The following is a 24,517-nucleotide window of genomic DNA, read 5'->3' as shown; positions in this document are numbered from 1 at the left end:
AGACTTCATGAAGATGTTCTATCAATCCAAAGCCTTTCAAAATTGTTAAGAGAAAAGATACTCCACTTTTATCCTTGTTTTTCTGATCTTACATGCACCTTGACTAGTCTTTATAGTATTGTATAAGTAACTATTAAGTTATTTGGATACTCTAAAAAAGAAAAAAATAAATAAACTTTTAAGTCTCATCAACTAGAAAATTGTTGTCTTTTTAATATAGATTGGAGAGTTTTTTTCATCTTTCATTTTTTTTCTTCTAGTTATCTCCATTTGTTCTCATTTTGGCTGGATAATTGATACTCTGTTTATCATTTCCCTTCTTATTCCCCATAAAAAATATTCTATAAAAAAAATTATTAACGTGTTATTCAAGAAAACATGAGAACAGGAATGCACGTTTTCATGAAAAAATCATACCGTGTCTCCTCTCCACATCCATTAACGAAGTCAATGCAGTTTCGCCAGCCATCCAATCTTCAACAGAAGCAGCCAAATTTCCTACCCGGTATGCATAACTAGTAAGTAATAGAAATGAGGAAAAAATCTATGGAGGAAACTGATATCAAGAAAAAGAATGAAAGGTTAAAAGGTTAGAGACTAAAATGATCAGGAGGTACAAGAAGTGGGACAGACAGATCGATGATATTGGTCCAGTTTTTCCACTCTGGAGGAGAGCTCCAGCAGTGTAACCCAAAGCATAGCAATAAGTTGAATCAAAGTTCGTGGGTAAACCACACATCCCTTTGTACCTATAAGTCAAAAGAAGAAATAAACAGAGATAACACACAGAGCACTAACCAGCAAAGTATAATTTTTTTCGTATCATCTCATGGCCATTCGCTCGTACCATTGGTAAGTTTACATTTGAAAGTCAAGTAGCTGTAAGCCTAACCCATCACTTGATTGGGCATTTTCTTTACGAGTTCATAATGGAAGTCTAGATACTTGATACCCCTAATTATCAAATATGAATTTAAAAGATCTTGATGCATTTACCAACATAGCAAAACTAATAGCAAAACTAATGATTGTTCCAAGAAAGTTGTGGCTGATATGGCTGGGAATAAACAAGTTGAAGCAACTATTCCAGGTAGTTGACCAAGTAAGAAATATTGAGGTTCTACAAGATGATAGTTAAGCTCAACAATCTCAAACCAGCTCAACTGAAGCTCGTTATGAAAATCATTGGAAGAACTTTCTAAGTCAATCCAATCATAAGGCAATCATTATGCCTCAGGGACCAATGACAAGAGCTAAAAAACTTGAAAAGGGATTAAACGCTTGCTTCCAAGCTAAATTTCCAGCCCATCACGAAGAGTTGCAACCCTTGAAGCTCCAAGAGTCACTTGGGCACCCAAAAGTCCTAATGAATCTGCAAAATTCAGATTCATCCCCGTGTTTAATGCTTGATGTATTAATTTATTTCAATGTATTTACATTTATTAAGGTTCATGAGTTTTTGTTGAACCTAGTCAATTAAGTGAAAAATTGTGTCCTTTCAAGTTGTCTTTTCAATTAGTATAAATACCTATGTAGTTTGGTCATTGGAACACACTTGAGATTGAATGAAATTTCATTAGAGTTTTTGTCTCTCAAGCTTTATGCTTTGTATTTTTGTAACCCCAATTAACTGTTTAGTAAGCAACCCAAGAAAGCTAAACATATTTGGCTTGGAAGATTGATCGATGATCAACAAGAAAGGAAAACTTATTCCTAACTTCAAGAATTCGAACTCTCCACAATCTAATTGATCAAACTAGATTGAAAGTTCTAATACATGCATTTTAAACACAAAAATACAAAGAAAAAGCATAAAGCTTGAAAGACAAAACCTTTAATGAAAATTCCATTCAATCTCAAGTGTGTTCCAATGACCAAACTACATAGGTATTTATACTGATGGAAAAGACAATTTGAAAAGACACAACTTTTCACCTAATTGACTAAGTTCAACAAAAACTCTTTGAGGACATACATGAACCTTAATAAATGTAAATACATTGAAATAAATTAATACATCAAGCATTAAACACGGGGATGAATCTGAATTTTGCAGATTCATTAGGACTTTTGGGTGCCCAAGTGACTCTTGAAGCTTCAAGGGTTGCAACTCTTCGTGATGGGCTGGAAATTTAGCTTGGAAGCAAGCGTTTAATCCCTCTTCAAGTTTTTTAGCTCTTGACATTGGTCCTTGAGGCATAATGATTGCCTCATGATTGGATTGACTTGAAAAGTTCTTACAATGATTTTCACCACGAGCTTCAGTTGAGCTGGTTCGAGATTGTTGAACTTCACTTTCATCTTTTAGAACCTAAATATTGCTTACTTGGCCAACTCCTTATGATTGTCACTATTTGCTTATCAGAATGGAACTCTACGCTAGAGACTAAGTGTGGAATTTCTAATGGAAGGTCAGATAGAGTAAAAGGTGGAGATTCCTCCCTTGATCTTCCTATTGCCTTAAGAAAAAGAATCAAGTCCTGCCTTAAGCACCCAATGCGGAGTTATCTGTCGTATGGTAACCTTTCACCTGAGTTCAGAGCTCTTACTACAAGTCTATAAACAGTAACGATACCAAATAATTTATAAGTAGCAATGGAAATCCCCGAGTGAAAAACTACAATTATGGAAGAAATGAGGGCTCTTGAGAAAAACAATACTTGGGATCGTCTGTCTCTTCCTAAAGAGCATAAGACGGTTGGATGCAAATAGGGGTTCACCATAAAGTACAAGTCTGATGGGACGCTTGACAGTTATAAGGTCAGGCTAGTTGCTAAAGGATTTACTCAGACCTTTGGAATAGACTACTGTAAGACTTTTTCTCTGGTTGCAAAACTAAACACAGTTCGACATGGTTGTGAACAAAGACTGGCCTTTCCATCATCTAGATGTGAAAAATGCATTTCTCAATGGTGAGTTAAAAGAGGAAGTCTACATGAGTCCTCCAGGTTTTGAAGCTCAGTTTGATCACGAAGGGTGTAAGCTAAGAAAGTCATTATACAGATTAAAATAGTCTCCAAGAGCGTGGTTCGACAGGTTTACTACCTTCGTTAAATCTCAAGGTTATACTCAGGGACACTCTGATCACACTCTGCTTACAAAAAGGTCAGTGTCAGGAAAGAGTGTCGTTCTCATTGTATACGTGGATGATATTGTGTTATCCCGATGATACTACAGAGATTGACAGACTGAAAAAGAAAATGGCTAAGGAGTTTGAGATTAAAGACCTCGGAAGATTCAAGTACTTTCTTGGGACGAAAGTAGCACGATTAAAAGAGGGAATTTCAGTCTCTCAACAGAAATACACACTTGACTTGATAAAAGAAACAAGTATAACTGGATGCAAAGTTGATAACCCCGTAGAAGTCAATACCAAGCTTGGCGACTCTATTAACTTTCCTGTTAATAAAGAAAGATATCAATGTTTAGTAGGGAAACTAATTTACCTATCCCATACTAGACCAGACATATCCTACGTCGTCAGTGTGGTAAGCCAGTTTATGCAAGCACTATGAAGAGCATATGAAGGTTGTTGAACGCATCCTAAGATATTTACAAACTACTCCCAGTAAGGGTTAGATGTTCAAGAAAACTGACAAACGAGGTATCTCACTTATACTGACACTGACTGGACAGGCTCTATTGTAGACAAAAAGTCACATTTGGGTACTGTACCTTTTTGTGGGGAAATCTTGTCACTTGGAGAAGTAAGAAACAAATGGTGGTTGTTAGAAGCAGTGTTGAAGCAGAATACATGGCTATAAGTCTGGGAATATGTGAAGAAATCTGGTTAAAGAAAGTTTTGTCAAACCTGTGTCGGGATTGTGATCATCTGATGAAGCTCTACTGTGACAACAAAACTGCAATAAGTATAGCAAATAATCTGGTTCAAGATGATAGAACCAAACACGTTGAAATCGATAGACACTTCATCAAAGAAAGATTGGACAGTGACAGTATCTACATTCAATACATCTCTTTCGATCAACAGGTCACAGACATCTTCATAGACAAAAGGACTTAACAGACAGAGTTTTGATTTTTGTGTCAGCAAGTTAGGTCTTATTAACATCTATGCCCCAATTTGAGAGAGAATGTTGAAAATAAAAAAGGACTTCACTTTTGAACCCTAAGGGCATTTTAGTAGTTTCATCTTGCCCTAGTCTGTATTAGGGTTTCCTACATCTCTATTTATATTTGTGCCCTGTTCTGTATGAAACATAGAAAATAATAATAAAAAGAGTGATTGTATCGTGGTTTTTTCTCCCTGTTCTAGGATTTTCCACGTAAAATGTTGTGTTCTTCTCTTCTCTTTGTTTCATCAAATAGGAACCTTCCCCTCTTGTATCAAACACTTTATTCATTCTAATAAAATATTCATAATCTTGATTCTTGGAGAGAATTCTCCTTTTATCTCCTTTAGGAGACATCAATTTGGTACCAGAGCATCCGTGGGCCAATATTGACTGCCGCCAGTGGAACTCCAAGAAACTCTTAGTGACCTCGATCACAAGAGGAAGCTTTGTGAGTTGTCCTCATTGTCGAACAACTAACATCTAATTAGGGGGAACCCTTGAAATTCCAAGAAAGAAAGAAGAAACCGAAGATTTATCAAGATTTTGCAAGAATTGACTATTATCGATCAAAGAAGACGTCCAAGAAAAAAAAAATCAGCAGTTGGTATAGGCAAGAAAATAAAATTTACTTCCAAAAACAAAGTTGGAATTCTGACTCAAGTGGTTCAAAAGAAGAATTCCAACATACTAATTTTGTCCATGCTCGATTTTCTCAAAGCACCTATCATTATCCACATTGGAAATTTAATTCTAGTGATTCTAGTGACTCCAATGATGTTTCTAAGGCAATTTGGGGTGGGATAAGAAGGCAACAATATCGAAAAAGGTCCAAAGATCCAATCAAACCCATGTTTCAAGATATCAACGTAAAGATTGGGAGTTAGATGAATTAAAGAATTATCAAGAATCATCAAGAATGGATTTTTACAGCCCAAGAAAAATGAATTTAAAAGATCTTAATGCATTTACCAACATGCATGTTTTTCAGATCTCAACTGACTTGCCTACTACCCAAGTGCTAAATAATGTGTTATCACTAAATTATTAAACAGGAGCGTATAAGTAAAACAGCAAAAGTTCAAGCACGAATAGAATAAGTACCGAAAGAAATGTGACTGCCACTTGAATTGGCCACCCATTATATGCACCTTCTTGCCTTCTCTTTTTCAACTCAGTTACATGGAAAGACATGTATAAAACAAAAAGAAAAAACAATTACCTGGACATTTCCATGTGGATCTCTTTCAAGCAACAATTGTTCTTGGATTGCTTGTTGAAAATATTCAAAAAGGTGATGAGATTGAGTAGTAAGTTTCTTTTCCCATAACCTATCCTCATCTATAATATTTCTTTTTCCATAACCTATCCTCATCTATAATATCATGGGCAAGAATTTCATTGAGTTCCGAAATAAGTTGTTGCACCTGTAGAAAGTGAGCTATATATGATATCAGTTCAAGAATGACATATTGATCCCAAGAATCTTGGGTTTAGTGGATAGTGAGCATACAACCAAAAGAAATAAACACAATTAGTTACAATAACAAAAGAAATACCTCCGGAATGAAGTCAATCAAACCCTCGGGAATAAGTACAACACCATAATTAATAACCAAGTTCAAAACATTTACTAATTACATCGATAATGTAGTCTGTAACGTTTTTCAAGGTAAGCTTCTTAGCCGCAACCTGCAAAACACATTGTAAATTCGATGTACCCTATAAACTAAAGCTCTATTAATATATGAGTCAACATTCAAAACAAATTATTTTTTGTCTGGAAATTTTGTCGCCTGCATACATTCAAAACCAATAAATCTCTATGAGTCAACTACAACTAGGTGGTAGAGAACAAATTTTTCAAAGCTGACAAAAAAAGGCATCCGATATCACTTAGGCAATTGAATATGATATGGGATGTCAATCCTTAGTTCCATTACACCATATTAAAAGTTTCAACCTAATTCCATGAATCTTTTGTTTATCACAAATTTTTATCTTTACCCTAAGTTTTGTTTGATATTTACCATTCTATGTAAAAATGCAAGAAGATGAAATTCTGAAACAGGATATATTAACTGACTCAACAATTTCAATTTTCATGTTTACATGAGAGTATCTGTTGCAGAGATTATTAGTTATTACTGAGACAAAATCTAGTTCTCAAAGGGAATAAACAACCCTAGGGTTGCATGTGGAGGTAAATGCCCTTCTTGACAAAGATTTCTATCTGGTAAAGCATGTGGAGATAAATGTCCTCCTTGACAAAGGTTTCTATCTTAAGTAGTTTAAATAAAGCAGCTACCTTTTCTCCAATAATAATAATATTTGGATGAGTTTGCAAAGCACACTCTAGTGTGATGTGAGAAGCAGCACGACCCATAAGTCGTCCAACTGTGGATATATGTACACTGTTAATGCAATATGATAATAAACTTGAAACTTGAGTGAGAAAAAAAAGGTATCAACATCACAACAATAAAAAAGTACAATCTCACATTAGGTTAATAAAATTGAGTAGCCGTGAAGTGCTCTGTTTTTTACAGATGAGGCAACAAGATGGGCTTTATTATTGATATTATCTACTTATTTATAAATATATATTTTAAAAAAAGTGGACATATCTGAACTTGAAATACTGGTAATGTCAATATTTCAGTTATTATGAACATGTCAGCACATCAGAACTATTTTTAGTTTCAATTTCATTAAGTAAAATGCTTACAGTGGTAATATTTTCCTGTAGATCGAGCATCAACCATCACATTACCAATCATTTCTGAATATATCTGCATAAACATCAGAAGAGCCTATTAAGCGTCTCATCTCATGAATGCGACATTCCATTTTTTCCTTGAATTCTTGAAGAAACTACTTCAACTTTGCAACAGTCACCAAAGTTGAGTCCAAACGAAATATGAATTCTAAAGCAGTTACAAAGAGAAATGAGTACCTTGCAAGCAGAATCAAATCCAAAACTTGTGGGGACCTCTTTGGATTTGAGATCACCATCAATAGTTTTTGGGCAACCAATCACTCGGGTCTTCATATTCTTACTCCTAATTTGAAAACAATAGAAAGAAGGGGAATATAGATAACAGAGTCTTACACACAAAAAAAAAAAAAAAAAAACAGGAGCGTTTAAGTAAAACAGGAAAAGTTCATAATGGATTTGGCATATTTTCAAAACCTGATAACATAATGGATTTTTGATTTTCTCTTGCTTAAACAACCATACTAATGATGGTCTATGAATCCTTGAAGAATGCATATCCCACTCACTTTCAGTCACCAATTAGAACAATATTCTTTCGACTTCTGAACTGTAGGAAGTGTGGCAACTAGCATCAGCAACAGACCTACAAAACCCATATATATTCACCATTTGTGTGACCATAAATGGGTCATGGTATCCACATAGTAAGCCACTTTTGCTGACAAGAATATACTGGAACATGCTAAACCATCTTCTCATCAACAAGTCTGGCAAAGAGGTATTCATGTGGTGAGTACATAGACAACAGATATATACCAAAAAGAGGATACAAGAAAGAAGAAACAAAAGTGTGTTACCTATCATCATGTAATGAACTTACATATAGTAACAACAAAACAGCAGACTAACAAGAAGAAAGATCTGAGTCATTGGAGCTTTCCTGTCCAAGTAGAAACAGTAAATCAACTGGATCAGATGGAAAAAATGATACAAGTTCTCTAATGCCAGTGAAATCATTTCCAAAGATGACATCCACCGGAGAACTGAGCATTAGATACACTCTCCATTTCATCTTTTCATATAGAAATGAGCCTAGACATCTAAAAGAGAAACTCAAACAACAAGCAGATAGAAGTGTGTTTGCAAAATCTATGGTCCTGATGTCAGGATTTTGGAGCAAAATCGAATGAAAAGTTTCAAATACCCCCAAAACAAGTTCCTCTTCAGTTACATTGATAGTTGCTAAAAGCCAAGGTAGTGTGTTGTACATACATCAAGAGCACAATTTTTCATTTCTTTGGTGATATAGTTGTCCATGACAGTATTGACTTGAATATATATATAGAACTCCTTGAGAAGGTATAAAGAATGTAAAAGTTGACCTGGTTGTGTTTCGAATGTACTAAGACGAAATAAAACTACATGTTCTAATACTTCTTGAATTGATGTTGCTAGATGTGGCACCCTATGAGATGGAGACTTCATAATCGTGACCAGGATTGCACGGGTTGTTGCAAATGTGTCTGGATGTATGCCCATCTCCCCAGTCACATTCTTACGGAGCATACTCGTCAAAATAAGAACTAGTTCTTCAATACGAGATACAACCACTACTCCAGGACACTGAGAAATGCATTTCAAAATGAGACCAAGTGTTTGGCTGTGAATTGGATGGAAAGGAACTTCAGCAACATGACCCAACACTAGAATTAGTGTTGCAAATCCGACCGCAAGCCTTTGATTGAAGGGCAATTCAGCTCTTGAAAGAAGATCAAGGGCCTGAAGACGCAAGCCCTTGTTAAGGGATCCTTACCTTCAGCAATGTGCAACTCATTTCATTATCCTAGAATTCGAAGTTTCTGGCATATGTTCTATTTTGAAAAAAGAATGTGTAGTTTTCATGTATTTAACAGCACAAAAATAGCTAGATATCTATGACCTTGACTAGTTTTCATGTATTTACCAACACAAAAATAGCTAGATATCTACGACCTTACTTGAACAGGAACTATTTTATAGGTTGTACATATGTGTCCTTGAGTTCTAAAAAAAATCGCTAGATGTCTTTATCTCTGACAGATTATGCTTGTTCAAGAATTTTCAAGACTACGATTAGGATTTGTTTCATAGGTTGTACATCTGTGTCCTTTCGATCTAAAAAAAATAGCTAGATATCTTTATCCCTGACAGATTATGCTTGTTCAGAATTTTCAGGACTACGATTGCTCACCTGAAAATCGTAATATCTCAAATACATAATCCACTATATTTTCTTCAACCAATAGTTGGTTTGGCTTGATGGAAGTGCCCTCTGAGGACAGATAACTAATTATTAGCTCCACAGTGTTAAGTTGGAGATCTTAGTCTGACGAAAGCAGAGGACCTTTGATAGAAACTTAAGAGTTGATATGCCATTGCAAAATTTTAGTCATTCAGGGCAGCGTTTGTTAATTTATTGGAAAAGAAGTCGATTAAAATCTTTGGATAAGTGATCTTATCTTGTTTACGGGATTGACTAATCAGAATTTAGAAACTTAGAGTTGAGCTAAGAAGTCGGTCGGGTAGATGAAAAGTCATCTGGGTATATCTTTTGGGGGTAGAATATCGAATTGAAACCTATAACCATACTGTAGATGCACAGCTATGTGGTTGAGCTGAATTTTGTAAAATGGTTCTTCAAGTCTGGAAAAAACTTGCACATGAACAAAATGTTTTGAGTTGCATTTTCTTTTAGCTTTTGCTTTCTTTCTTCAATATCCTGGCAAGCAACTTTGTTGGTGGAATGGCATATCCTAAGTCCGAGCTCAAATAGGTCGATTTATCTTGTTGCTTTGGAATTTCAAATTTTTTATTCATTTTGGGCCACTACTCTAATTGGGATTTAAGTAGTGAATAAACTTAATTTCTACTCCTTCCATAGAGTGTTTGAAAATTTTCTGTTATCGGCCTTGCCACAAGATGGTCATGGATCTTTCTATGGGGTTTTCATATTTTAGTTCATTTTATGCTGTTCTTGTACTGATAAAATTAATTTCTTTTGGGGCTGCTTAGTTATGATAAGCAGAGAGATTTATAATTTTTAATAAAGCTATGAGTTTACTACATTTAGAAAGGACTAATGCAGCTTTATTGTGTTTCAGGTTGGGCCTTGTTGCAACCATTAAGGTATGCAGTTTTCCATCCATTATGACATAATACCACGAGTATCCATTTCTTGTATTTTCTCAAAGCATTCAAGTTATTTGTCAGTATAGAATGATCATGTAGTATTCTCAAGGTTGGAAATAATTATGTTGCATAGCTTTTTTTTTAAACATTTATTCTAGTAGTGATGCACAATGAATGAATGAACATGAATAGTTAGATACAAATCAATACACATCAGATAAAAGAAGATGAGTATACAAATCAATACATCATTTTCAGTTTTCCATCCATTATGACATAGCTTTTCATAGCTTTTTTTTTAAAACATTTATTCTGGTAGTTGTCAGTATACAAATCAATACACATCAGATAAAAGAAGATGAAAAATGAGAAACTGGGCTTCATTTGTACGCAAATGCAAACATTCAAAAATATCACCCAAACTCATGCACCACCAGCTACAAATTATAAACCAGAAAGAAGATTTAGCCATCATGTTCGGTCTAGGAAACACAAAAAAAAAAAAAAAAAGTGGTTTTGAAGAAGTTGACAAACCTACATAGTTCAATCGGACATCATCATTTTGAGTCTTCATGAGCGCCTCCAGAGATAGAAACAGAAGTTCTGGGCAAAATGCAGAGAGAATATCATTTTCAGTGCTATGGTTAGATGCATATTGAATTGTGGTCAATTTATATAGAACAAAGAGGATCTCTCCCCGTATCTCCTTGCTGCATATGAAGAGTAATTCAGAACTTGTCATAAAAAATGCATATGCGCAGTACAAAATAATTTGCTTCTTTCGAATTATTCAGTTTATCACCTTGGTAATTCAAGGCCTGGCACGAGATTTGACACGAGGCCATCGTTGTTCTTAATTTGGCCATGGAAATTTGTTGTCCGATAGTTTAAAGCTGTACAGATTTCTGAAGAAGCTGTACAGAAATCTGAAGAGTTTGATATTAGGTAATGTTTGTTTCCTTTGGTTGTTGTAGCATTATGAATTTATTGCTGTAACTTTCCTTTTCATTGTCATTTGTTTGGCTGGTTCGTTAAGTGTCCACTAAACTCTGAGAAAGTGGTCTGGCAGTAGTAGCCAATTTTTTACTCCTCCCCGAAATTTTTTAAAAAAAAAAAAAAAGTAAAAAACAAAACGAAGAAAAAACATGTGTAATTGGTTTCCTGCCTGTTGAAGTGAAATCAGTCTCTTATTAACACTACAGGCAGACCTAAGCATTCTATAACAATGAAGCTAAAAGGAACAAATGGAAAAAGAAAAAAAATCACACTCCTTTGACAACGAAATACGCACGAATCTAGAACAGTAGAACAAACAAGATTACCATATTATACACCTGACGGCGGCTCCAAGACAACGCGCCAGAAGAAAGCCGATCCGAAACTCTGGCGATAAAGTCGTCGCAAAGAGATCCATCACCGTTAACTTCAGTAACATCGACGAACAAGATCAGTGACTTGGCGAGCAATGGCGTCATCGTCGAAGGAGCAGAGTGCGGCGACGAAGGGAGCGACAATGAAATGAGAATGGAAAGTGAGGAAGGTCTGGCCCTGTAACGGCGACGAAGGGAGCGACAATGGGAGAGAGGGGATCGGAGTAGGGTTTCAAAATTTTGGAGGAAGTACAACGTCTGAGGAGTAGGGTTTCAAAATTTTGGCCCGTTGAGTTTTGCTAATAAATAACAAACACTCTCCAGCTGGAAATTATTTTTTAAATATTTATTTATTTTTATCAAATTTATTGTCACTTTTATCAGCTTTTTTACTTTTTATTTTTTTGTTAGGAGAAAGCAGAGATTCAAATGGGGCTTGTCTGTGTTTTTATAGGAAGGAGAGAGAAAGAAAGAGAGGTGGTTTCTGGGGTTTGCTGCTGCAGGGAATGAGTAAGGGAAGAAAAAGGCAAAGATGGAGGCGTCAAATTATTTATTATTCAACTAGGGATTCTTTTTAAATTATTTATTTAAATTTTGGAAACTTCAACTTATACTTATATGTATTTGTTTTTTTTATTTATTAATAATAATAAAGTATTTTTAATCCTTTCAAAATCACTCTTACGTTACTTTTACTATTAAGAGGCGGATGAGACCATAAGATTATAATTAACTATCTCTTGTTACAGTAAATACTATTTCAAAATAACTATCTCTTATTGGCAGCTAAAAGTAAAATAGTAGTTGTGAAAATATTAAAGATGAACTAAATAAATGAAGGTCTAATGATCCAATGATCGATATTACATCATTTCATCTATCGATTTTGTCCAACATTCTGAAGAATTTCTACTCATTGATATATTTTAAGGAAAAATACATATTTCTTTCCTCAATTTTGAAATAGTTTCAAAATGTTACATTTTTAGTCCTCAAGTTTTGAGTTTAGTTTTGAAATCCCTAACTAGGTTTCAAAATGTTACAATTTTACCACTGAGATTTAAGTTTTGTTTCGATTTGGTCTCTATATTTCAAGACTTATACTTTTAACCTCAATTTTTCATTAAATGCTCATTTTTAGTTATTGGCATTAATGTCTATTAATTAATTTAAAATAATTATGAAGTGAATTTAAAATTTAATACAGATAAAGATAGTAAAACTTAACTAATTGTAATTCTTTGTATTTTTTTAAATTAAGTAATAAACATTAACACCAAATACAAAAAGTAAGTAGCTAGTAAAAAATCGAGGTTAAAAATGTAAATCTTGAAACGTATGGATCAAATAAAAACAAATTTCAAATCTCAAGAGTAAAATCGTTACATTTTGAAACCTAAATCAAACACTGTCCAGCTTTCTTGCCGCTCTCTCCACTCTCGCTCTCAAATTTTCTCTTCCGTCTCGCTCTCTCCAGCTTTCTCGCTCTCGCTCTCGCTCGCTCTCGCATGCTCTCGCTCCCGCTCGCTGCTTAAGGCTTTTCACGTAAGGGCTCTCGCTCCCGCTCCCGCCCGCTCGCGCTCGCTCGCTTAAGGCTTTTCATCGTAACGGCTCCCGCTCCCGCTCGCTCCCGCTCTCGCTCTCGCTCTCGCTCCAGGTCTCGCTAAGTAGCCCTCTTTACTCTCGCTCTCTCTAACTTTCTCGCTACAATTCTCGCTCTCTCCAATTTTCCTTCAATCTCGCTCTCTGTACTCTCGCCAGCCTCGCTCGCTGGGTTTCTCGCTCTCCAATTCTTCAAATGCAAGGATTGCACAACTTTTATTCTAAAGATTTAGATTTAGCGATATTTTAATTCATAAATTTTCAAATCGACATTTTAACTCATAATCATAATGTTTGAATTTAATAGCATTTTAGTGACTTGTAAGGTTTTCAGTATCAGTGTGGCTAATGAGAGCTAACGTGGCAATTTATTTTTAGATTTAAATTCTATTTTGGTCCTTAAGCTTTGTATCTTGTTTTATTTTTATCTTTAAACTTTCAAAAACATTCATTCTAGTTCATTTAATTTGGTCTCTACTATTAAAATTCTATTAACTCTTAAATAGAATAGTGAGATGACTTGTATTTTTTGATAATTATGTTACCAAATAAGTTAGTCATGCGAAAAAAATCTAGGGGTTCACATTTGAATTAGGTGGTAAAACGATTTTATAAGGCTTCAAAAGTCATTTTGGGTTCGAGATTTTGGAAGTTTCACTATTTGAACGCGTTGGTCATTGACATTTTACTTTACATCCATATTGCTCAACCCATGTTGAATGTAATTTCATCTTTAAATAAAATTAATCCTTAAATGTTAACATAATATTAACTCCAATGACCATAATGAACACTTTATAAAAGTTCATGGACAAAAACAAATGTTCTTTAAAGTTTAGGACCAAAGTAGAACAAGGTTAAAAGTTTCGGGACCAAAATAGTACTTACAACTTATTTTATTAAGAAATTAAAAAAAAATCATAAAATATAATTTATTTTTTTATTCTTTCCCCTTCTCCATCCATAGTTGGTCACCGTTGTAGTCTTCATCGCCCCCTTTTTTCTTTTATCTTATTATTTTCTTCTTCTTTTTCACCTTCATCGTCTTTCTCCCCTTCTTCCAAAATTAGAAAAAAATAAAAATTAAATGCTAAAAATGGGAAAGTAGGAGAAAGGTGAAGAAAGAAAGGAATAAAATGAAAGAAAAGAAGAGGAAAAAATAGAACAAAGAGAGTATTATGATGTATTGTATGTAAATTGAGGCTTACGAATTAAAAAAAGAAGTGGTATAGTGTTGAGACGCTACCTATGGCTATGGCGTCCAAATGGAGTCCGACTCATCCTTTCCTTAGGTTAGTTTTGTGGTTAATTATAGGGGTGGTCATTCAAACCGCAAAAATCAAATCGAAAACTCGATGAAACCGAAAAATTCGATTCGATCCCGTTTGAAGAAATTTTGAAACCGAATTAATTCGGTTCGGTTCGATTTCACTTTCGAAAACCGAATTTGAAACCGAACTGAACCGTTTTTAACTATTCATGTATATTGGATGTTAGTTTTGCGTAGTTTATAGGTCAATCTATTCATGTTTATTGTGTCACATGTGCATGAACCTAAGCTATTTATTAAGTATTTTATGTGGGAAGTTTTTCAAATCATTATTCGATTCATAATTATTTGATTTTTGAAACTTCGTATATAAACTCTATTTCCACACATGAATTTCTATGTTTTGTTATCTATTTTTAATCATGTGTTTTAAAAAACTAAGAAATTTTTTAAAACTAAAAATAAATGGTTTTCATAAATGCGATTTTGTCCCCACCCGCCCTATAGATATCTCCAGATGAAACCCATAATAGAGAATTAGGAAGAAACAAACATAAATTTAAAAAAAATGTGAAAACGAAATCATTATCCAAAGAGGTTTAAATAATTAAAATAAAAATTTATAATATTTTATCAAGTTAATTTTTTTCCTAAAAAATCAATTAATGACTAAGAAGATAAAATATTATTATAGTACTTATTCTATTTTATTAAAGGTATATTTCAAATGTTACACATTTAGCTTATAAACTTTCGATAACTTTTTAAACTTAATTATTGTCACTTTTATCAAATTTGGTAAAATAAAAACAAAAATTTTCATAGAAAAATACACATTATAAATACTAAAATTAAAATGAAATTTTGGAAAAATAAATGTGTGGTATATTTCCAAGGAAAGTGTTGTCCACGCGGGAGCCAAAGCGCGTAGATAAGGTTTATCTCAGCTTTGGATTAAGACGGTTGCTTGCGAAAAGACCAATAATTCGCTTTAAAATCACTTTTGGTATTTAAACTACGGTAAAACTAATAATTCGCCTTACATTCAATTTAATTTATGTATTTGAAAATCTATAACAATCTAGTCTTTATTTTGAAATCAAATTATATTAAGGCTCGAAAAAATTCATCTACATGGATAGATCAATATACTAATTAGACATCCAATATGTTTATAAACTATAAAATCAAAATTGTTAAATAATAAAAACTAGCATTAATTTGGATAGAATATTCTTTTATGACGTATATATTAAATTGTTACAAAAATTAAAAGTGTGTGAACTAAAATATTACAAAATCAAAATTTATATACTAAATTGTTGATTTCACAAAATCAAAAGTGATTTTAACCTTCAATGTAATATCATGTAAATCAAAATTTATATACTAAATTGTTGCTTTCACAAAATCAAAAGTGATTTTAACCTTCAATGTAATATCATGTACTTACTTAATGACATGTATGAGAGTAATTTTGAAATGATTAAATTAACTCTTATAATTTTCAAAATTACTCTAAACAATCAGTCATGAAAATTGTATATAAAAGTATAAAATTAAACATCAAATTAATTTTGAGTGATTAAGAACATATTTCACTGTGATTTAATAAAAGTTATTTTACAATTTCAATGTACGATTCACTTATATATTGCACATATACTAAGAACTCACGATATACATAGCAAGTTGACAAGTATTTTTAAAGCTTTAAATTGGAAAACTGAAAAATAAAATAAATTCAAAAAGAAAAAAAATAAGGACAATTATTTTAAATAAAAAATTGCTCGAAATATTTTTAAATATAGCAAAATATCAAATTAATTTTGGAGCCAAAGTTTGGGCTTTGACTGTCGATCAAGTTAAGCTTGGAAATGATGAACCCAACAAATCTCCACGTAAAAAATTGTATTTTTGTAATTTTTATTAAACTTTACTGAGGAGAGAGATGTTAAGAAGAAAATTAAAAAAAAAATAAAAAGTTACTATTTTAAAAGGGAAAACGATTTGAAAGAGGTATAGAGTTGAATTGCATGAGGCTACAAACAGAGTAAAAATTCTGACCCGATTCTGTTTCTTCTCTGTACTAACTCCATAACTGCTCAAAAGTTGGATTAGGTTCATTTTTTTTTACAAAGAAATAAAGATAAATTATTAATTATTTGGTTTTGATTCTCTTTGATTCCTTCTAATTGTATGATTTCATTGCAGATTTTCTTACAGGAAAGCCTGCTGCTACTCTTGAAATGTTCCCTTCTTGGCCAGTAAGGTTTCAACAAACCCCAACATTGGTAAAACTCTTTAATACCCATCTCATAAAATTTAAAAAAATTAACTCATTTTCTTGTTTTTGAATTGTCAGAGAGTACAGATTCTATGAACAATACTCTCATTAGCAAAATAGAATTGGAAATGGAAAGTGAATCACCAATGAGTAGAAGAAGAGGATGTTCTTCAAATCAAGAATTGTTATTTGATCAAAATCATCATCATCATCTTCTTCAACTTCTTCATCTTCAATCAGAATTTGAAGATGATGTCTTGAGAACAGAACAATCATCACAACCAAATCAATCTCCTCCCAAAGAAAAGGTTCTTTTTTGTTCATTTAAATTATTCTTTTTTTTTTTTTCTGATCCCAATAAATTAAAAGGAAATCCAATTCATGGGCAGAGTTCTTTTTTCTGACTTCTGGCAGATTTTCTGACAATTAATTGATATGAAAATAGAGAGAGATATAAAGAATCTTTATTACCATTGCTTTGGCTTTATAAAATGACCAAACTGTTCTCATTCTTCAATACATAATCAAAAAATTACCATACGAATTATGGAAGAAAACAATGTGTTTTGCTTTCCTTCTCAATTTGATAACACTCAAACTCAACAACAATTTCATAATCACAATTCTATTTCCCCTCAAAACTCTGTCAGCAATCTATTTTATCTACAATATTACGATATTAATATATATTTGAGAAAGCAAATAATTTTATCTACATTTGCAAGTTATATTACAATATAAATAAAACTAATAAATTTAATGGATTAAACGATGAAGTGACAAGATGAGGACCTAAGTGGAAACTAACCCATCTGATGATTAGCGGTCAGTAGGGCCAGAGTCGCATCCAACATCAACCATTAGCATAACCATAAGATTAGACTGGAAGCATAACTTACACCTAATTAAAACTTGATTTTAACGTAATCGTGAACAAACATAATGCATGGGCTCCCTGGTAGAGAAACGTGTTCTAAACATGTAATGCAATATAACAATTAACATAACCATGCAACATAATAAAGGTACACTACCATAGAACGTTTGCCCTTACGTCATCATTCTTTGTTTGTATTCAATTTTAGGGTTTTTCCATGTATCTATAAGATCGTGGCCAAATTCAACGCATAATTCGCGCTTCTGTCCAAATCTCGCTCACTCTGCTCTTAAAATCTCGCTCTCTCCCGTTTTCTCGCTAGGAATTCACTCTGTCCAGCTTTTCTTGCTGGAAATCCCGCTCTCTCCACTCTCGCTCTCAAATTTTCTCTTCCGTCTCGCTCTCGCTCTCGCTCTCGCTCTCGCTCGCTTAAGGCTTTTCATCGTAACGGCTCCCGCTCCCGCTCTCGCTCTCGCTCTCGCTCCCGCTCCCGCTCGCTCCAGGTCTCGCTAAGTAGCCCTCTTTACTCTCGCTCTCTCTAACTTTCTCGCTACAATTCTCGCTCTCTCCAATTTTCCTTCAATCTCGCTCTCTCCAGGGATCTCGCTCTCTGTACTCTCGCCAGCCTCAATCTCGCTAGCATCACTCGCTGGGTTTCTCGCTCTCCAATTCTTTCTTCGATCGCGCAGCTCTCTTCTCAGAATCTCGTTTTCTCCAGTTTTTTCTCTCCCACTTTCTCGCTCCCGCTCGCCCTTGATAAAAATTTCCAATTTCCAATTTATTATATATTTTTTTAATTTTTTTTCCTTCTAAATTTCCACCCCTTTAAATAAAATTTCATCCTGCTTATTATTTGACATTTAATTTCCTGTATGCGTACAAATCTGGGTCGTTACAATTTCCAATTTTCGAATAAGAAAATACACTATGCAATTTTGATTTATTTAGGTAATAGGTAATAGGTAAGCTATCAATTTTTGGATTTGTTTCTTATATGCGGGTCTTAGCAAAAAAGGATTAAGTTATTTCGGTAAATACATTCAACCAACTCCAATCCTTTTACCCATTAACATATTTTCAATGGAATGTTAATATGGATATTTTTTTCTTAGTGAATAGAGGTTAAAATTTGACATTTAAAAGTACATAAATCAAAATTAAATGACATCCGAAATATAATAATCAAAGTAATATTTTAACTAATAAACTTGACAAAGCCATAAAAAAAATTTCATGTACATCTAATCAAAACAAAGTTAAAATTTAGGTCAGTTGTAATTATATAAATTCTCTCTTGATCTTCGGAACTTCGAATGACACAAACTTTGAAAAGTCTCATTTTAATAGAGATGTAACTTAGTCAAATTTACTTGTCATTATTTTGCCTAAAATTCATAGCTCAATTTAATATACAGTGAGAATTCGTTGACATACTAATGATGTAAAATTCGACAACCAAACATTCCTTTTATGCATTGCATATGGTCAAACATAACAGTAGACTTTTTTCCCTTCTTTTTTACCTTCCTATTAAAACTTTATTATGTACTACTTTTGAATTAATTATTCAATTTCTTCAATGGCTTAAAACCTTTTCAAATTTTAGATTTTTCTCGATTTATTAGCAATTGTTTCATTTTATATCGAGAGAGCGTAATTTTTATGTCGGTCCTTCTTTTATTAATTCTTATCTAACATTTATGTTAGATGATATAAGATTAAATTTACCTTCACTTACAAATTTAAGCTTTTGAGTCAATCGGTGATTTAAGATGATATTAGAATAGATTTTATCATATTAAATAAGATTTATTTAATTTATGATTAAATTCTAATTTGTTAAACACCATTTGTCGAAAGTGCATTTATCGAAAATTTGGAAGTGTTGTGCTATAAATAAATGAATCGTAATTCAGTTGACATAAGCGAACTAATCAATTTTGAAGTCAGAGGTTCGATTTCCTTATTCCACATATGGTAGAAAAAAATGAGAACAGAATAAATCAAATATTTTTAATACGTTCATCTATCAAATTTTTCTTCCCATAATAATTTTATAGAATAAATATTTGATTGTTCATGAATGTTATTTTTTCTGGAGTATTTACCAAAATACGAAGTGCACATAATTAAGTGGTAATTGACATGTATGAACCTTTTGTAACAACCCAAATTTGTACGCATACACTACAAGAAATTAAATGTCAAATGTTAAGCAGGACGGAATTTTATTTAAATGGGTGGTAAATGTAATACCCTAACCCTAATTTAGAAAGCAGGAAAACAAATAAAATATATAATTAAGAATGAAAAATATATAAACTTAATAGGAAACTCGGGTGGAAATTTAGAATTGGAAAAAAATAAGAAATTTATTAATTATCCAAAAATAATGAATAAGGGGCAGAATCAGGAAGGATTAATTAGAAATTGGACGCTATCTAATTCAGGAGACAAAGGGCCGTGGATAACTTTTGTTTGGGCACTGCTCATTGGAAAAATTGGAGGTGAATTAATTGCCCATATACTCTTAAAATTTGAAAGAGTTAAAAAGGGGAAGTGGAATCCACAAGCAGTGATGAAGGCAACCAATGCGTGAAAACTAGCGAGATTTGAGAGAAAATTGAAGAGAGCGAAAGTGGAGAGAGCGAGATTGGAGAGAAAATTGGAGAAAGCGAGAGTGGAGAGAAAATTGGAGAGAGCGAGATTCTCAGCGAGACAGTGGGAGAGAGTAGGAGCCACGAGAGCGAGAGCGAGAGCCACGAGAGCCAAACCAGCGAGAGCGAGAGCTAGAGAGTCACAAGATCCAAACCAACGAGAAAGCTGGAGAGAGCGAGATTATGAGAATAGAAAGAGCGAGATTTGGACAGAAGCGGGGATTATGGGTTGAATTTGGCCACGATCTTATAGATTATACATGGAAAACCCAAAATGGAATACAAACAAAGGTGGATGACGTAAGGGCAAACGTTAACCAAAATTAGGTGTCTTATTAAGAGAAATTCTTAAACCTAAGTAATTTTAAAGAAGCCATGTGTAGGATGAGTTGTCACACAGAGAAGAGCTGGAAACAACTATAATATGAGGCTTTAGGCTGAAAGTTAAACGGATTCTCAAACAAAACTTAGTAGTAAAAATCGTGTGAAAATGGTGAAGTAATTCTGTTAGTTAAAAGGAGGAAAAGCAAGGGAAGTGCTGCCTAAAATTTCCTTTTAAGAGGGAAAGCTCTACTGATTAAACCATAGGGAATAATAAGGAATAACTAGGATCGCAGTCAAAGTAAGTAGTTATCTCACCATCTTTTTAAGTGTTTCATGGTAGTGTACCTTTAATATGTTGCATAATTATGTTATTGTTATGTTGCATTACATGTTTAAAATACGTTTATCGACAAGGGACCCCATGCATTATGTTTGTTCATAAGATTAAATTTTAATTAGATAAAAGTTATGCTTTTAGGGCTAGCAGGGTATGTATGGTTGCACCCCTCTAGTCCAATCTTACTGTAACATCCTACACCTTTTTATTTATTTATTAATAATGTAAAACTTTTCCCTTTTCAGTAATTGTCCTTAGTTGAAGGACATGTTTGGAATTCTGAATTTAAAGTATAAATGCGAGGATTTAAATGTTGTCGTGGAATTTATTCAAAAATTATTCAATTTGAAAAGTTATGGCAGGAATTAATTATTTTTGGAAAAAGGAAAAGAATTAAATAGTATAAAGTGGGTTAAGGAAAGGATCTAATTAGAGTTATACTATTTTCCTTTTATTATTATTATTACTATTATTATTAGTATATTTTTTTAAAATAAAAAGGACCCCCCCCCCCACCACCACCACCTTCTCCCTCACTCATGCGAGCCCGTCCTCCGTTTTCTTCTTCCTTGCCGCACACCCAGCCGCTACACCCTCAGTCGTCGTGCACCTCCAACCGACCACCATTCATCGACCTCGAAGCGTCGCACGTCCGCTTTCAACCGGTTGCACCACTGGATCTAGCCCCCGCGTGCCACCAGTCACCCAGCCATCGACCTCCCCCCAACTACGTTGCTCGCCATTCGTGGGTTTCGACCGACCAGATCCCACAAGTCAGACCACGCCACTCGCCGTCGCGTCGTCCCTTTCAGCCATTCGTTCCGTCCGCGAGCAACCAGAAGCTCTCCAGCCGCTGCCGTGAGCCTCCGTCCAGCTGGGCCGCTCGTCCAAATTCCCTCCAGCCACGCGTCCGCCGCCCCAGCCTCACCACTGTCGGTCGCCATCGTCCCTGCACGTCGGGTTCGCTTTGGTCTTTGTCGGAATCTTGGATTAAGGGTAAGTGTAAATTGTTTTGATTGGATTCCTTGAGGATTTTGAGTAGTCACTAGAATTTGGCCTTGAATTGTTGGTACACGTCATGTTTTGAATATAGGGAAAAATTTTAGGTTGCTGAAGTTGTCGTCCAGCCGAGTAAAGGGGTAGTCGACGAATCTTGGTGAAGAGTAAGGCTTTAAACTTATGTGGGTTGTTAAGCATGTTGTATGTTTATGAATTTCTCGATTTAAGTTTGACTGAACCATAGACTGCGGCCTAAAATAATTTGCCCCGATGTTGAGGTTTGGATCTTGAGGTTTCCTGGTGTCTTTGTTTTGGGTGATTTAAGTTTGATCCTGTGGGCTTTCGGTTTCGTTGGACAAGGAAGAGGTTGAGCTTGCTAGTTTCTAGAGTTTGCGAGTAAAGGTAAGTAATCTTACTACTGGAACTGCCCACGGGCCAGGCTTTAATTGTGTATGCTAGCATAATAAGCGTATGTTATGGTAAATGTTAGCATATTGATTGACAGTATGACCTGAATCAAAGTATGTTCTGGCACAGATTCTGATTTGTTTACATACACACCTAAGTGCTTGATCGTTAGTATGTGATAGTATGTGTTTTCATATATCGATGTCTGATCTGCTGGTGTTGAGGCATACTTGCATGTTGTGGATTTATGATATAAGTTATACATGGATGATGTATAATATGTTATTAAGAATTATGTGTATGTGATGAAGCCATGGTATCAAGGATTTTTATGTATGTTTTAGAACTGTACAATGTTGAATCATAGCATGTTAAGACTGTGTGAATATCTTCATTGATTAGTTAGATGCTCACCAATTTTTGTTTCTTTCGGGATTCACTAGTTTGTGTCTCCTTCGGGATTCACCAGTTTGTGTTTCCTTCGAGATTCACCATTTTTGTGTTTCCTTCGGGATTCACCAGTTTTGTGTTTCCTTTGGGATTCATCAGTTTGTGTTTCCTTCGGGATTCACCAGTTTTGTGTTTCCTTCGGGATTTACCAGTTTTGTGAGCATACTTAACTACAATAAGATAGGACTCAGTCTCTCATCTGTTACATGTATTTATGTGCCATGTGCGGGTATCTAGAGGACATAGATGCCTAGCCTGACCCCAGTGGTGGGGCTACTTACTGAGTATTTCATACTCATTCTTTCTTATGTTGATGTTTCAGGTAAGGGTAGAGATGCACCGGCGATGGCGCAGCGGAATTCATGATCGAGCCACTGGGACTAGTTTTTACGCTTCCGCATCATGAGATTTAGAGTTCTTTTCATGTTTCCCTTAAATGTTTAGTTTTGATGTTTGAAACTTATTATTAAGGATTGTTTTTTTTTATATGTATTTATTAACCTTTATGATTTATGGGTACCCTATTATTATTTTTAATAATGGCATTTAATAAATGTCTCTTGAACTTCTCTTGTTTTTAATTAGCATTTATTTCAAATAACTGAGCGTCGTTTTAAATTCTTTGCATGCATTTATTTTAGTAACGGCCTTACCTAGATCCTAGGGTTCGGGTCGTTACACTTACGTTTATGTTAATGGTTGATGTTGGATGCGACTCTGGCCCTACTGACTACATGACCCGCTAATCATCAGATGAGTTAGTTTCCGCCTAAGTCCTCATCTTTCTATCAGGGCAGAGAAATTTACGTTAGAAGCATAACCGACCACCACATGTTATTATATGTTTTCAGTCCCAATCATACGTTTTCAGGACATGTTGCATGTGATTGTGCATTTGGTCACTACCCTATGTGAGAAATACTTACTGGGTATATTATATACTCATCCTATTTTTACAGACTTTCTAGGTAAGGACACAGCATAGTGGCAGAACTGGATGTCGCTCAAATGGCCAACCATCAAACTCACTATTATAGGCACATACATTTTTGTATCACTACGCTAATGTTTTATGGATCCTGGTGTTTTGTAAAATAAACTTTTTATATAGTTTTCTACTTAATTAATAAAATCTTAGATATGTTCTTTTGAGATTTTTGCCAAAACTATCTCATGATAGAAAAGTCTAAGTATGCATGTCGTAGCGGTTGGACCATAATATGTAAGGATCCGGTCGTTACACCTTTAGATCTCCATCCCTCATATTTGTTGTACTAAAAAAATTGCAAAAAGTGTAAACAAATAGATATAAATTCTTTCATACAAATATATCGAACATGATTTTCTTAGAACAAAAAACAGGGTATGAAGATTACCTTGATTTTCTTAATATCGTTTATTTAATCATTCATTATTTGGTATACTCGTTGACTAAATTTTATCTATTAATAGTTATAAAATATTCTTTATCTAGCATAGAGACTGACAGAAGTCTATCGGCATAGAAATCTATCTGTGTCTATCAATGTTTTTTTTTTTACTTTTTCTGTAAATAGTTTGACATTTTTTCTATTTGGAAAATTTCTCAATAAAAAATTATTTTAGAATTTAACCTTTTTTTTTTTAATACAACAACATGGGGGATTGAGCAACTTCCAACCTATAGGAATGTTTGAGTTTTTATTTTATAATATTTTATTTTTGATCATTTGCATGTTAGTAAAAAAAAAAAATATTATAAATTTGTCCTTATAAATTAATAACTATTATGTTAGGAATAATTTATTTTTATTACTATTGTTAATATAAACTCTGTTTGAAGAACTACTTTATAAAATAAATATTTAGTTAGTTATGTAGGATCTGTTTGCTTGTGGAAAAATGGTTTTTTTAAAAACTTATTTTTATTTAAACATCCTTCGTGAATATTTATTAAAAAAAACATTTAAAAAGTTATTTTAAATACTTATCAAACA

At 33.8% G+C, this 24,517-nt stretch overlaps 1 protein-coding gene across 50 annotated transcripts in view; it reads right to left on the bottom strand.

Moving 5' to 3' along the window:
• The window catches only part of LOC150031406 (pyrophosphate--fructose 6-phosphate 1-phosphotransferase subunit beta-like), a 28,128-nt gene extending 16,302 nt beyond the window's left edge, over positions 1-11,826 (bottom strand). For 37 of the 50 annotated variants that reach the window (XM_090309006.1, XM_090309007.1, XM_090309004.1 and 34 more), the window contains exons 1-9: positions 11,283-11,822; positions 10,495-10,563; positions 7,650-7,732; positions 7,267-7,559; positions 7,030-7,135; positions 6,802-6,865; positions 5,296-6,470; positions 3,812-3,860; positions 418-498 (exon numbers count right to left, since the gene is read on the bottom strand). In XM_090309006.1, the coding sequence (XP_090165132.1) occupies positions 418-498; positions 3,812-3,860; positions 5,296-5,448 (283 nt within the window). In that variant the 5' untranslated portion in view covers positions 5,449-6,470; positions 6,802-6,865; positions 7,030-7,135; ... (2 more) ...; positions 10,495-10,563; positions 11,283-11,822. Of the gene's footprint in view, positions 1-417; positions 6,471-6,801; positions 6,866-7,029; positions 7,136-7,266; positions 7,560-7,649; positions 7,733-10,494; positions 10,564-11,282 lie in introns of all 50 variants that reach the window. The other 13 variants (XM_090309008.1, XM_090308974.1, XM_090308979.1 and 10 more) reach the window with 8 other exon arrangements.
• Between the last annotated feature and the right edge of the window lie 12,691 nt (positions 11,827-24,517).

The sequence above is a fragment of the Benincasa hispida genome, unplaced genomic scaffold (genome assembly GCF_027475165.1).
Source record: "Benincasa hispida cultivar pf3 unplaced genomic scaffold, pf3_genome.v1.1 HicScf1241, whole genome shotgun sequence".
In the NCBI taxonomy this organism is placed as follows: domain Eukaryota; kingdom Viridiplantae; phylum Streptophyta; class Magnoliopsida; order Cucurbitales; family Cucurbitaceae; genus Benincasa; species Benincasa hispida.
This window is presented reverse-complemented; position numbering and strand designations above follow the sequence as displayed.